A 14719-nucleotide genomic window follows, 5' to 3' on the forward strand; every position below is an offset into this window, starting at 1 on the left:
CTATTTTAAATTTATTTTCTTTTAACCCATTTTAAGTATGTTTTTCTTTGTTAAACTGTACATTTAATAAATGTAAAGGCTTGGATAAAAGTCATTTGTTTGAGAAAAAAAACACATTTTGTGTCTGTGTCACTGGGTTCTTTGTAATTAATACTTTTCTATACAGCAAATAATAACAAATGAGAAAAACGTAGGTAAAAATAATAATAAGTTGTTGCCCCCTTTGAACCAGTAACAGCAATAGAATCAGTGGACCAAAAACTAGACAGACAGATACTTTATTGAGCCCACTGCTGTTACAGCAGCGTGATAAAGAGTAAAAATAGTAAAGTCTACAATGAACAACAAATAAATAACACAGTTAAAATAAAAGTGCCACATGCTCCTGGTAAGAACCTTATACGATGAGATTTATAGGAATGATAAAAAACAAAGAAATGTAAAAATGAAGTTAGTTAAAAGCAGTAAAAGTAAGACTAGCATTGTGTAAATGATGCAAAGTGCACTAAATTACATGTACACTATAAATCTAAGAAATACAGCTGCATGAAGGTATAGTACAAGAATACTTTTGGGATCATCTGAATGCATAGTTATTATACAGCTTTATAGAGATATTGAATTTACAGATTCAATATCTATCCAATATCCTCACTTATGTGGAGGCAGCGGAGAGTGAGCGGCGGGCAAGGCAGAGTCCGGAGAGCTTCCCTCAGTCTTTGGTGGTGCCTCTGCTCCACCTTGCTGCAGGCTGACAGAGCTCTGTGAGGACGTCTTATAAAGGTTCTTATAAACCAAGCAGAATCAGTCTGAGGGAGAAGGAGCTCTGCTGAATCACAACTGTGGAGTAGAGACGGTGTGATGGGTCAGGGAGAGCGGTTTGGAACTATTTGGAAATAATTCATTCAGTGTCCATCATTTGTTCTTTCTTCTGATTTTCCTGATTTCATAATAACACTTACATGCTTACGTACTACTTTAATAACCTTTCAGATGCAGTATTTATATTTGTAACAGACTGATTTTAAATGGTGGTGTTAGTACTTTTATTTTGGTGAAGAATGAAGATTAAGCGAAACCGTAACATTTCCCAGCTCTTTGTGGGTCCGTGAAGTACACGAAAACTTGGTCAACAAGCCGCCAGTGAGCGGCTTTTCAGCCCGGACTTCTTCCTCAGATTGGACGGCGTATTATCGCTTCTTTGTTACACAACTCGGTAAAGACCACCAGAAACGCGTTTTTAAGCTGTTCTTTACTAGGAGCGAGTGGATGTGGGCTTTGTGATTTTTTATTTTACTCTCTAAGAGTTGAGTGTGTCGATTTACACGGTGAGGAGTACACTTCCATGTGGTCAGATTATCAGCGCGTCTAACAAAAGACCCGCTCACCTCCTCTTGTCTCCTACCACTCGGTTAATCTCCGCCGCGTTCACAGTCCGGGTTCCGGGTTTACTTTACTTTGAAGTGTTTGGTCAGAGTTTACGTCTGATCTTCGGATATTGATATATCCAGTTTCCTTCTTATTTTCTAAGTGCGGCCGGTGGAAGCGGAGCTGAAAGATGCCGCTTCTCCACAGAAAACCTTTCATCCGACAGAAACCCCCGGCGGACCTACGACCAGAAGAGGAGGTGTTTCTCTGTAAAATCACGCACGAAATCTTCAGGACCTACGAGTAAGTACCTTACAGCCACTTGTCTCACCTGGAGGGTCCTTTAAGTCACTTGAACTGAAGTTTGAACGATGTCTCATTGACAGTTGGTGCTTAGCAAACTTCCAAACAAGATGAACAAAAAAACAACTTTTGTCCTGAAAAAACAAAACAAAAAACTTTTATGGGCTCGGGCGGGGGGATGCATGTCCCCCTTCTCCCGCGCCATTAAAACGTAGGTTAAAGCAGATAGTCGGGTTTGAAGGTGGGATTTGGCAGGTGTAATGTTATCCAAGTCAGTTAGCCAACTGAAGCTAAAGTGGGTTAGCTGGGTAAGCTAACACTGAAGCTGTCAGTGAGCCGGCGGTTAGCTCAGCTAGTTTTAGCAGTTAGCTTGATGTGGTGAGGCTCGGTATCCGTTCATAGTGTAGGTCTGTTGCACCCACCTGCTGAGGTCCAGCGCACTAAGAGTGCTTTTTAAGAGCACACATGAAGTTTGCAAACTCACTCGGTCATTTTCCCGAGGGGAAAAAAAATCAAAGAAGTTCTCTGTTTTTACTCCAAACTGAAGTTAAAGTTCCGCTAAACTCGACGTCAGTCTGAAGAAACTCGGGCCAAATGGACCGTGGACGTCTTCAGCTGACAGCTTCAGTATATAGTGGTACATGTTAGGTAAGAGTACTCAAACATTATGTGTAACTTTATACATCTGCTCCACTGTAACATAGTGGCAAACATGACGCGATACGTCACAACTTCTGTTTTTTCTGACAGCTTTAGCAATAAAAACGGTGTAAAACAAAAGGTGGCACACCTCAAATTTATATTCAAGTAAGACAAACTTTTCACTTTGTTTCTCTGCTTTTATATAGAGACCTGCTTACTTGTTTTGGCAGAGAGTTGAAATATGTGCAGATTGTACTAATTCTTCATTTGATGAAGTTAACATGGTGTACTCACTGACTACATCTACATGCACACTTGTATTTCTGAGCATTATTCATATTGGCATACCGTACAGGTCTTAGAGGAGCCTTTGTTATGACATTGACAAAACTGAAAATTACTTGTGCATATAATTATTATGATTGATGGATCTGCTGGTTTGTTTTCTAAGATTAGCGCCTGCATATTTGTATCCCTGGTTCCTACGCGTTGAACAGTTCCTAATATTTTAACTGCCTCTAGTTAAAAGTTAAAAAGCCAAGTATGGTTCAAAAAGAGGTTCACATTCTGTGGACGTCTTCGCACTGAAACCCAAAAGTGACTACAAGGCAGTTAACAGATGTTGCATAATTGATAAAGGCAAGCTTGGGCTTCCAAATGTGCGGGGGGGGGGTGCTGTAGCCTAGAGAGACGATCGGGAAAATTAAGTTCGAGTAAAACAAGAACATACAAAGAATGTAAAATTACACTAAAGAAGGTGCAAATATACCTGTCCACGTATGCGACTGATGGCACACCCGTAACCTGTATCACTTGTGTTTATTACGCTCTCTGTACAAATGTTCACTCAGTTTTAGATCAGGTTTAGTTTGTTGGGAACTGTTCTCCCTTTCTGGGAGCTAATCAGATCATTTGATTAGTTTTAATCAAGTAGATCAAGTAGCGATGCGCTGCCCGGCGTAGGAGGAACTAAGTAGATTATTAAAATGTGCTAGAATTACAAACTAGAAAGAAACAGAGTTTACTAAAGAAACTTACTTGGCCAGTCTCTCCTGCTACATTTTGCAGTTCTGGATTTTAATATATATTTTTCATTTGTCTGAGACAACGTTGCATTGGCTTTAGTAAGGGATACCGCCCTCAGTCTTACTTTGGATGTTTGCCTGCTTCATAACAGTTAGTCCGTACTGTACAAGCCTGTACTACAAAGCAGAAGGTTGAATTATCCAGATAACTTTACTGTTAACCCTGGAGCTTTCTGTGCTTCGAAGATGCTTCAGTACTTCCTGAGGTGTAGCACTTTGGAAACATATGGTTCCCTAATGTTTGGGGCAAAGACACTTTTTATGTATTTCTTTCTTTCTGTACACCACCACAGCCTTTTGTAAATCAATCGATATCATGTTGAAGTGCACACTTGCAGTTGTTGTGGAGTCTTTAACTTAAAATCTAAAGTGTCTTGAGGCGACTGTTGTGTTTTGGCTCTACATAAGTAAATTCATGTAATATTCAGTGTCTGCCTGAAGTCTACAACCAGTTTCCTCCTTTGCATCGGTGTGCTAGACCTTTACTGCAGCCAGCTTCAGTTGCTGCTTGCGGGTTATTCTGCATTCAGTTTTGTCTTTAATAATGGAGAAGTATGCTCTGTTAGGCTGACATCAGATGACTGACTTGGCCATAACATAGGACTTCTAAACATGCTGGTTTTCTATAGAAAGCTTTTTTTTTTGGTTTTTTTGCATACAAATTATTTCAGAAAACCACCAGGGTCAATCTTATTAGTACTCTGAAAAATGTATAAATGTTTAGCAATTTAATGTAATGCTCAGTGCTTTCAAAGTCAAATTAAAATGGGGATCTTCAGATTCCAACATAATATAAAGATTTCAGGTTGAGGTTCCAGAAAGATCGTGTTACTGGAAGTGCTTCCTTTCGGCAGATGATGTGAAACTAGAGCTTTTTGGAGAAGACCTGTTTATGTTTGTTGACTGAAGAGAGATGCATACAACCCACAGAACCCAGCCTCCACAGTGAAACACGGTGGTGGGAGTATCATACTGTGGAGAGATCAGAGCTGGAAATCTTCTTAAGGTGGGAGGGATCAAGAAGAGAGAATGATGGGAGAAGACTTTGAAAGACAGCCAAAGCGGGTCTGTGTCGACGCTTCGTCTTCCAAAATGATGACGATACAACAACCCCCTTCCCTCCTGGTGAAGAACTGCCTGCAGAAGGACAAAGTGAACATTACTCACTTGCTTCAACAAAGTGCTGAACTGAATGTTTGGCAGAGCTGTGTTAAAATCTGTTTAATAATCTGTTAACAGCTCATTAACACTTTGAGTCTAGTAATGCTGTCCTCATGTATATCTGGTGTCATTATCATTTGCACTGCAGATGCAGTCCGGTCTGTTTTGCAGCATTTAGATGACTCTGAGCAGAGAGCATTACGCTTTAGAGTTCATCTGCTCCCCATCAGCAAACACTAATGGCCCAGTTCCACTGGCAGCAGTACACAGCCATCCTATAATGATGCCTCCACCATGTTAGACGAGGTGGTGTGCGTTGGATCCTGAGCTGTTAGACTCAGTCTCCATTCTTTGTCTCTCTGTGGTTTCACAGAACTCTGCATGCTTTCACACTTGGTGTGACTTTGACCTTCATATGGATCCAATCTTCACCAACATGAAATCAGCTTGTACGGTTTTTGGTTTTTACCGTCACACGAAAAACCATCTCAAACTGTGGAGGCTACACTGCTATAAAACAGGCAGACAAACGGATTCTATTAAATACTTCCTGCCTTCATACTCTCACATCACTCTCACTCTTCTGCAGCAGCTGTGTTGTTTCATCCATATTATGTGTTTCATCCCTTGTTTTTCTCATAGTATAGTTTTATCATTCTCTGTAAAGTCAGTCCTTCTCCTGCCAGTGTACTTATCCATAAAAGTGACTGGTTAGATGTTTCCTTCCACCCTGTTCACATGAACAAGCAGAGAAACCCTGGGACTGCTTAGTCAGTTGATCACCGCCTTCATGTAGCTGCGTATTCTGATGGCACGTGTTAGCGAAGTGAATCCAAAGAACTGGACCTGTGCATGTTGAACTCTCTTTGTAGTACAGGGCTCGGGTTGTTTCAGTGGTCCTGGATGTTGCTCTGCACTGGACTGTCTTGGTCTGCAGCTGATGGTGTTACTCCTTGTTTTGAACTGTAGATTTGGTGTGACTTGAAATGCCACTCTAACCAAGACCTGAATCAGGTGAAGAACTGATCCACTCCTTTGCAGTGAACCTACCAAGCCTATAGAACAAAACGAGGACAGCCATCACCTGCTGGAGTCCATTGGTGGAGCTGGTACTGGGATCAGTAACTGACTGAACAGCAGTTAACAGCCAAATAAATAAAATAACTGTGTGGGGAAAAACTTTAAAATAATTTCGACCAGCATATGATGGGGGTCATACTTGTCAATCCTGCCTTATAGAGAACTGTCTGCAGGGTTCTGGTCTTTGGATAAGTTCTGAATGTCATACAGGACAGTGAACGAGATGAGAGACACTTGATGTGTCTTTGTAAACATTCTTGGAGCTTCTAGAAACTGGACTTGAATATAAAGAGGCTGTGTGTGCATTAATATCTGATTGTGACCCTCCTCTTCCTCAGCGAGTTCTTTGAGAGGACCATTCTGTGTAACAGCTTGGTGTGGAGCTGTGCTCTGACGGGGCGAGCGGGACTCACTTATCTTGAGGCAGTGGAGAGTGAGCGGCGGGCAAGGCAGAGTCTGGAGAGCTTCCCTCAGTCTTTGGTGGTGCCTCTGCTCCACCTTGCTGCTTTGAGCCAGTGCTGCAGGCTGACAGAGCTCTGTGAGGATGTCTACACTTTTGTCAAAGACCGGTTCTTTCCTGGGGAGGTGGTGGACATCAGTGGATGTAACGGAGCCAGGTACACATTTGAAATATATCCATGTTTGTGTACTTACAGATTGTTAGCCTCCATCTTTCTGTGTTAAAGAGCAAAGGTGAGACCAGGTGGCGTGAGGTCATTTTCTGCTTTTGCTTTTCAGATATGTGTGTGAGATCCTGCAGGTACACCTGCCTGATTCCAGTGTTAGTCGAGCACCAGACGTTAACGGCCACGGCAAGATGGCTGACGATGACACGATTGTCATCAGTGATAGTGATGACGAGCACAGCGCCTTCCAGAGTTCCACAGTACAAGTCAATGGGTCAGTAGGTGAAAGGTCATGTCAATGTTACGATCTCAAGTTATTGAAGTGTGATCTAAAGTGTGTGTGTGTGTGTGTTAGCAGGAAGAAGTCTTTGAGTCCATCAGTGTTCAAATACACAGTGAGGATGATGAAGAACAAACACAGCGAGCCATTCACCGTCAAAGCCAATCAGATCAGGTGAGAAGCTCCCAGGTACAACCATGGAAAGTATTCTCATAATGCAATAAAATAACAATCTGCTGCGTTCAACGGGGTAAACGTCGTGGTACATAATACTCTGTGAAACACAAATTTCTTACAGTAACTACTAGTACAGTAGCAGTATTACTGTGTAATACTTCAGGGGCAGCAGCTGTGCTCAGGTTCATGTGGAAGAAGCCAGTGTGGTGCAAAAGGCAGCCATAGTAAACTGAGGACGTGTGCTGCTGTTGGATATCACCTGATGTCTGATGAACATTCATCCACTCATGTTCAGCTTTCTGTAGTCTTCTCTCTGAAACGACTTTAATGACAGAATATTTGTAATTAACATTTGTACAGATCTTTATTCTATCAGCTTCAACTACTTCATCATCCTTACATCAGTAGATGGGGTAATTGGTGATTTGAACCTAACTTGCAGGTCTTTGGGCTGTGGGAGGATACCAGAGCAGGGAGAACTTACAAGCTCTGTGTCAGACACTTAATCCTAAATCGATGTGCTATTATTGGCATTTAAAGATGTGGTGTGAGAGGACTTCCTTGTCTGTTCACTGTTCAGTGCTGGAATTATCAAGTGTTTTGTTCCATATCTTGACTATACATGTTGTAAAGGTGAAGCATGACACATTAATAAAACACTGATGTGGGCTGAGTTGGAGTGGGAATCACTGCGCTCAGGCACTGATGGGAAAGTGGTTTCTCATTGTTAAACTAATTGATTTATTTTGTATTAAGTCGCAAGAAAAGCGCTCTGTCCAGAGAGAGACTGAAGCTGCTCTTCAAGCAGCACTGCGAGCCTCAGAATGGGATCGTCACACTAAAGGTGAGAATATTACTGCTAAAGTCAGCATCTGGTGCACCTGCAGCTGCAGCACCCTAATCACAACCTTGCTGTCGTCTCTCGCTGTGTTTCAGCCCTCCTCCATGGCAAAGTACCAGCTGTCTAAACAGACCTTCTCTCAGTTCTTTCCTGACGAGCCCCCCCTATTCTCCTTCAGCCCCTCTTCTAAATGTGGAAGGCGTGACTCACCCGGACAGGTACATATGAGTTATCATGCACTGGCATACAGTAGGGTTAATTGGGGGTGACAAAGGATTAACGGGGTCCTACCCTGAAGCCGGGCTTCAGAGTCTGATGGCTGGCCCTTAGCCCCTGGGGCCCAGCCAAAGAAGCTACCCGGGTCCCCTCTCCGGTGGGCCCCCCCGTCCACAGGAGGACCACATATCCTCGGTTGAAGGTCGATGAAAGAGTTTGTGTTCGTATCCCAGATCTGAGGTTATATGTCTCAGTTACTCTGGCTCTTTAAGAAAATCTGTGGCAGAAAGGTGAGTCCACGTGTTGGTCAGCCCTCAGATTCAGGAGGAATGGTCCCATACAAATGCAGGGAGAACTTGGTCTGAATGTCTGCTGGACTTGTTCCCAGTGGACTTCCAGCTGCTTGTCACAGGTTCTGTTTAGGGCTGTTCGATATAACGATATATATCTGATGACGATATAAAAAAACGTCTGTCGTTTCATTTTACGCTATCGTTTGTTTCGTGGTGTCGCAAAATAAACTGTTTACGGCGATATTTTTTTCATGTTCTGATGTCACTGTAGTGACTTCATTAATTTCTTAAAGTTCTCTCTTTCTCTTATATTTAATATAACCACACTACGGACAGACAAGCGCCTGTTTGTACGTGTTGTCGTTAGCAATAGCGACGGTAAAACCATCGCGTGGCTCCGCCGTCCACCTGTTTGTTTTCCACGTAAACCTTTCACCATAAAGCTCAAGACGCTGTTGAGACTTTTGCATGTAATTCAGTTTATTTTGAAGAGTGTGCAGAGAGTTTACGGAGGAGAAGCAAAAAAGAGCCGTCAGGCTAAAAAATAAACCTTAGACTCAAACTTTGAAAGAAAACGGCGCCGTTACAACTTGTGTCTACAAATGTATCGTTTCATGCATCGGTCAAAACACTCGACTCCAGGTACACGACGCCCAGCTGGAAACACTTCACGCAAGTCGAGCTGCCCGAGATTCACAGACTTTACAGAAAATGTCAAATTTTTGTGATTTATATCGTTGTCAGGACGATAAATGTCTTGTATCGGGATATGAGGTTTTGGTCATATCGCACAGCCCTAGTTCTGTTCATAGTTTCCATCAGCAGGTGTGTAACCAGCTGTTGGTGGATCTCCACTTCAGTAGTTTCAGGATCTCAGCTTTGTTTTCGTGCATAGAATAGAATTCAACTTTATTGTCATTGCACATGTCACAAGAACAAGGCAACAAAATGCAGTTTGCATCCATCCAGAAGTGCTTTAGCAGTAATATGGATATATTGCAGAGTATGGATCTATTATAGGAATGTTACAATGTACAATGTATGAAGGTATGTTATGAATATACTATAACTATGTACAGGCTATAGCTGTAGTGAGTGCACAGGCTATGGACAGGTTATGCGTATGAAAACTATACAGATTTTAGATATACAATAGTGAGTTTTATTAAACAGTTGTAGAACTATAATTATCACATTGTACAGAATGACTGTCTGCACAGTAGTGCAGTTTAGATCAGTGAGAGTGGCTAATTTCCACAGTGGTTATATAAAGTGCTGGTGGTTGTGAGTGGTGGTTCAGCCCATGTTGTTATTGTGTGTTTGAGGGTACAGTTGTCCATTTGTTTGGTGTGTGTGTGGTGTGTGTGTGTGGGTGTGTGGTGGTGTGTGTGTGTGTGTGGGTGTGTTGTTGTGTGTGTGTGTGTGTGTTGTGCTGTGTGTGTGTGTGTGCTGTGTGTTGTGTGTGTGTGTAGTGGTTGTGAGTGGTGTCAGTCTGTTTATGTGTGTGAGGTAAGGTCATTGTGGGTGTGTGTATGTTCAGTCCATGTGTTAACGTGGGTCAGATGTCAGGAGGCAGAGTTCAGGAGTCTGACAGCTGTGGGGAAGAAGCTGTTCCGGTACCTGGTGGTCTTAGTCCGGAGGCTCCTGTAGCGCCTCCCAGAGGGCAGGAGGGTGAAGAGTCCATGTGATGGGTGACTGGGGTCTTTGATGATTTTCCCAGCCCTTTTCAGACACCGCTTCCTGTAGATGTCCTTTATGGCAGGAAGTGGTGCTCCGGCGATGCGCTGGGGTTTTCACACCCTCTGCAACGCCTTCTGGTCCGAGGTAGAGCAGCTCCCGTAGCAGACTGTTATACAGTTGGTCAGGATGCTCTGGGTGGTGCGGCGGTAGACGTTCACCGGTTCGAAGTTCACTATGTTGGCCTCATCAAGTTATGACCTCCATCTTACACTGGAGCAGTTTGCAGCAGAGTGTGAAGCAATGGGAATGACAGTCGGCACATCCAAGTCCAAGACTGGTTGATTTCTGAATTTACAGTCGTTTTTTCATTCTGACATTAATACAGTTGATCTTAATTCACAAGAAAATGCGAAAATCATCATGAAATGCTACGAGAAAGTCTCAGTTTTAAAAACAGCAAAGTTATATGCAACTATTTACCTAAAAATGCAGCCAGTGTCTTTTTTTTGTACAATTTCAAACCACTAAAATTAAAATGACAGAACAGTTCGCTGTCACAGAATTTATTTGTGCCACTCCACAAAATAGTTTCTGTCCAACACAAGACAGAGGAGCCAATCACAGGCCTGCCAGCAGGTGTATCACCCCCCTGCGTTTACACTGCAAACGGCCTCTGGTGGCTTTTTGGCAGCGACTGTGACATTTGGTTTGTCTTCATTGTTCTGACACAAAACAAACGACTACACTCCAAACACACTGTGGCACCAATCTCTCGTCTCAAATCCCGCTAAAACTCACTCGCTCCTCAAACTTTCTCCTCTTCCTTAACAACCAAATACGACGTGGTCATGTCGTTCTTCTTGTGTTTGACGTGGTGCATTTTCCCACCAATAGTAAACGGGTTCAGTGCGAGCAGAGTGCGCCTGTGAGCCTGTCCTTCCTGCTCTAAACATGATGATAGTATTCAGGAAAAAGCTTCGCATATATTCCACGTATAACTCTGGTTTGACTGGCTCATTAACACAATTTTAAAAACATATATATAGTTTGAAGTCCGCACCTTCAACACAAGTTGAAATGGAAACTTGGTGTGGCCGCTCCTCAGTGATATCATCTTAAATTGGTCGAGTGATTTGGATGCGACCCCAGAGCTCTGTGCTGTTGACCAGTGAGGGGACAGTTTGACATTGATCGACAAATTGGGGCAGATGTTGTACCGACCATGTAAAAGTCACCCAAACTATACTTGATGTTTTGAAATAGCCTGTTTGTGCTTCACCAAATACACTTTTAATATTTTTTAGCAGAGAATGTAGTGACATAATCTTTAAATATCTGGTCAGTTTGTCAAGACGGAGCCTGTTTCCATAAGTGTAAATAAAAAGTACAACATCAGGCCCACACGGGTGTTAAAGCAAAACGCTGATATCACAACAGCAGCAGCGATGTTGACGCCAGCACGGTTTAACATGGAGCCGTTAACGAGAAACAGGAAACGGGGGTGAGTCCAGGCTTGTGGTTGCCAAAAGCCTTCCAGGTGTAGAGTTGAGTTTGCTCCTGCAGGGCGTTGGGAAGAGTGAGGGTTGATGTCTGCATTTAGTCGCACCAACGAGAGGCAGAGGGGCCTGCTGCTATCTAGTGGCAGCTTTTTGACAGTCATTAGAAGTAGCTGATGTGTGGATTATCACACTGATGCTGTACATCAATGAAATCTGATTAGATTAGTCCAGTGTTTTTAAGTGTCTAATCAGCCGGGCAGGCACGCCCTGCATGCTCTCTTTGAAACGTCACAGTTTCACAACAACTTCTACTTAAACGTTGTTTATAAATGTGAGCTGGTCACATTAGCCTGACACGCTGCTATCTTGTTATGTTTTCCATTAAAAACTCCAAACTCTTCAAAAGTCTTGATATTAATTGTTGCTGCAGAACTGATCTTTGAGGAAACCACTCACACATGTTAGTGTCAAAGTTTCTGTATCCACAAGATGAACAGGTTTATTTGGTCCAGGTTACATAAACGTCATCCTTAGACACAGAGTACATGTGTGCACCCTTCAAACTGTAGTATAACAGGAATGAGTGTCAGTGGTGTCTGCGGTTTACTCTCATTAGGTAAACCTGAAATGTTACGTTTGTGTAGAAATAAAGCATGTAAACGTTGTTTTCAGGCGAGTTCATCTCTACTGAAAGCTGCAGAGGAGAAATTGAAGTTGCTACAGCAGAGGGAGGAGATGGTGGCTGCAGCTCAAGACAAAGCGCGACTGAAGAAAGAAAAGGAGGAGGTGCAAGAAGCCAAGCGGAGGGAGAGGGAGGACAAGGAAAGGCTAAGGGAGGAACAGAGACGCAGGTTTGAAGAGGAGAAGCAGAGGAGGAGGGAGGAGAAGGAGCGCAGGAAGCTGGAGAAAGACCGGGTAAGTATCTTTAATCATCAGATGTAGCTGCACGTCTGATGATTAAAGCTGCACATCAGAAAAAATTACAGGAATGGTGTTGAGACATGTTTTCTGATTCACAGGAACGAGAGAAGTTAAAGGAGGAGAAGAAGAAATACGCAGAGCAGCTGAAGCTTTGGAGCAAACCCAGAGAGGACATGGAGTGTGAAGACCTGAAGGTCAGTGAATGCACCGCCTCTGCCATGAGCACATTTGGACAAACGTGTTGACTGAAACTTTAGTGTTGGTCCAGGGGAACGAGCCAGTGGACGTCATTTACACAGTATACAACACAGTTGTCACATTTAAAAGAAGAAACATTAGCAAATGCAATGCTGTGTCTGAATACTCGGGATGAGGAAACTTTCACTTCCTCATTGTTTTGTGTTACACTGTTCCTCACTGACGGCATATGCCTGCATTTATCCATGCACTGTCATCTTTACATGAGAGAGTGACTCAGTAGTGCCTGTTGTTGTCTGAGGAGCCGTGAGACAAGCTTTTGAAGGAGCTTGGTCTAATGTAAATCAGAGGACAGTGTCTGTTGTAGTCTGTGCCCTCCTGTCTGTGGTGACGTGGCACTGAAGTCAGTATAGGCCTCTAAAAATGGCGTAGCAACTACTCGTGAGGAGGATTTGAGCCTTAATGATGCTTTCGCCTGGAACTCACTTGGGTCCTGTGATGTAAATCATCAGACAGTGAGCATGAGGGTCTGTGCTGATGCCTGCCTGTTTTGTGTGACTGCTTGGACTCCCTTGTTACAGGAATGACTACTCAGTCGTTGGTCCTCCTGGTGTCCATGTTTGCAACAGATTATAACCCAGGGTTCAAGATGCAGCATCAGATGTCATCATCTATGAGTCGCTGCTACAGAAGCATTAATCAAGTTTTGGGGTCTTGCAGTTATGTTGTAGTTTCAGTTGTTTCATTTTGTAAACACTGAGTCAGTTCAGTTTTATTTCTGCAGCGCCAAATCATAACAACAGTCACCTCAAGGTGCTTTATATTGTAAGGCAGACCCTACAATAACACACACAGAACCCAACAATCAGAAGACTCCTTATGAACAAGCACCTGGTGACAGTGGGAAGGAACAACTCCCTTTTAACAGGAAGAAACCAGAACCAGGCTCATTGAGGGGCGGGGCCATAATGCTTTATCTACACTCAACAAAAATATAAACACAACACCTTTGTTACTGCTCCCATTCCCCATGGGATGGACGTAGAGACCTAAAATTCATTCCAGATACACAATATAACCATCCCTCCCAAACAGTGGTCACAAATCAGTCCAAATGTGTGGTAGTGGGCACATCTGCTATATTGAGATAATCCATCCCACCTCACAGGTGTGCCACATCAGGATGCTGATCTGACATCATGAGTAGTGCACAGGTGTACCTCAGACTGCCCACAACAAAAGGCCACCCTGGAATGTGCAGTTTTTTGCGCTATTGGGGGTCTGGGGACCCAGAACCGGTCAGTATCTGGTGTGACCACCATTTGCCTCATGCAGTGCAACACATCGTCGCATGGAGTCTATCAGATTGTCAATTGTGGCCTGTGGAATGTTGGTCCACTCCACTTCAATGGCTGTGCGAGGTTGTTGGATATTCGTGGGAACTGGTACACGCTGTCGTATACGCCGGTCAAGCACATCCCGAACATGCTCAATGGGTGACATGTCCGGTGAGTATGCTGGCCATGCAAGAACTGGGACATTCTCAGCTGCCATCTGCCCTGAACAATGTGAACCATGATTCATCCGTGAAGCGCACACCTCTCCAACGTGCCAGACGCCATCGAATGTGAGCATTTGCCCACACAAGTCTGTTACGGCGACGAGCTGGAGTCAGGTCAAGACCCCGATGAGGACGACGGGCATGCAGTTGAGCGTCCCTGAGACGGTTTCTGACAGTTTGTGCAGAAATTGTTTGGTTGTGCAAACCAATTGTTCCAGCAGCTGTCTGGGTGGCTGGTCTCAGACGATCTTGGAGGTGAACCTGCTGGATGTGGAGGTCCTGGGCTGGTGTGGTTACACGAGGTCTGCGGTTGTGAGGCCGGTTGGATGTGCTGCCATATTCTCTGAAACGCCTGTGGAGACGGCTTATGGTTGAGAAATGAACATTCAATGCACGGGCGACAGATCTGGTTGACATTCCTGCTGTCAGCATGCCAATTGCACGCTCCCTCATTGCTTGTGGCATCTGTGGCATTTTGCTGTGAGACAAAACTGCACATTCCAGGGTGGCCTTTTGTTGTGGGCAGTCTGAGGTACACCTGTGCACTACTCATGATGTCAGATCAGCATCCTGATGTGGCACACCTGTGAGGTGGGATGGATTATCTCAATATAGCAGATGTGCCCACTACCACACATTTGGACTGATTTGTGACCACTGTTTGGGAGGGATGGTTATATTGTGTATCTGGAATGAATTTTAGGTCTCTAGATCCATCCCACTGGGGAATGGGAGCAGTAACAAAGGTGTTGCATTTATATTTTTGTTGAGTATATAAAGCCCACATG

General features: G+C 43.7%; 1 protein-coding gene across 1 annotated transcript in view; it reads left to right on the forward strand.

Annotated features, from left to right (window-relative positions):
• The first annotated feature begins 1099 nt into the window (after positions 1-1099).
• Positions 1100-14719, forward strand: part of baz1a (bromodomain adjacent to zinc finger domain, 1A) — a 42192-nt gene continuing 28572 nt past the window's right edge. Inside the window, exons 1-9 of the mRNA XM_042227254.1 lie at positions 1100-1216; positions 1532-1671; positions 5978-6256; positions 6378-6539; positions 6621-6719; positions 7479-7566; positions 7659-7781; positions 11924-12166; positions 12271-12366. Coding sequence (XP_042083188.1) covers positions 1559-1671; positions 5978-6256; positions 6378-6539; positions 6621-6719; positions 7479-7566; positions 7659-7781; positions 11924-12166; positions 12271-12366 — 1203 coding nt within the window. The 5' untranslated portion in view covers positions 1100-1216; positions 1532-1558. The remainder of the gene's footprint in view (positions 1217-1531; positions 1672-5977; positions 6257-6377; positions 6540-6620; positions 6720-7478; positions 7567-7658; positions 7782-11923; positions 12167-12270; positions 12367-14719) is intronic.

This window comes from Haplochromis burtoni, unplaced genomic scaffold (genome assembly GCF_018398535.1).
Source record: "Haplochromis burtoni strain Fernald_Lab_line unplaced genomic scaffold, NCSU_Asbu1 Contig_251, whole genome shotgun sequence".
NCBI lineage: Eukaryota > Metazoa > Chordata > Actinopteri > Cichliformes > Cichlidae > Haplochromis > Haplochromis burtoni.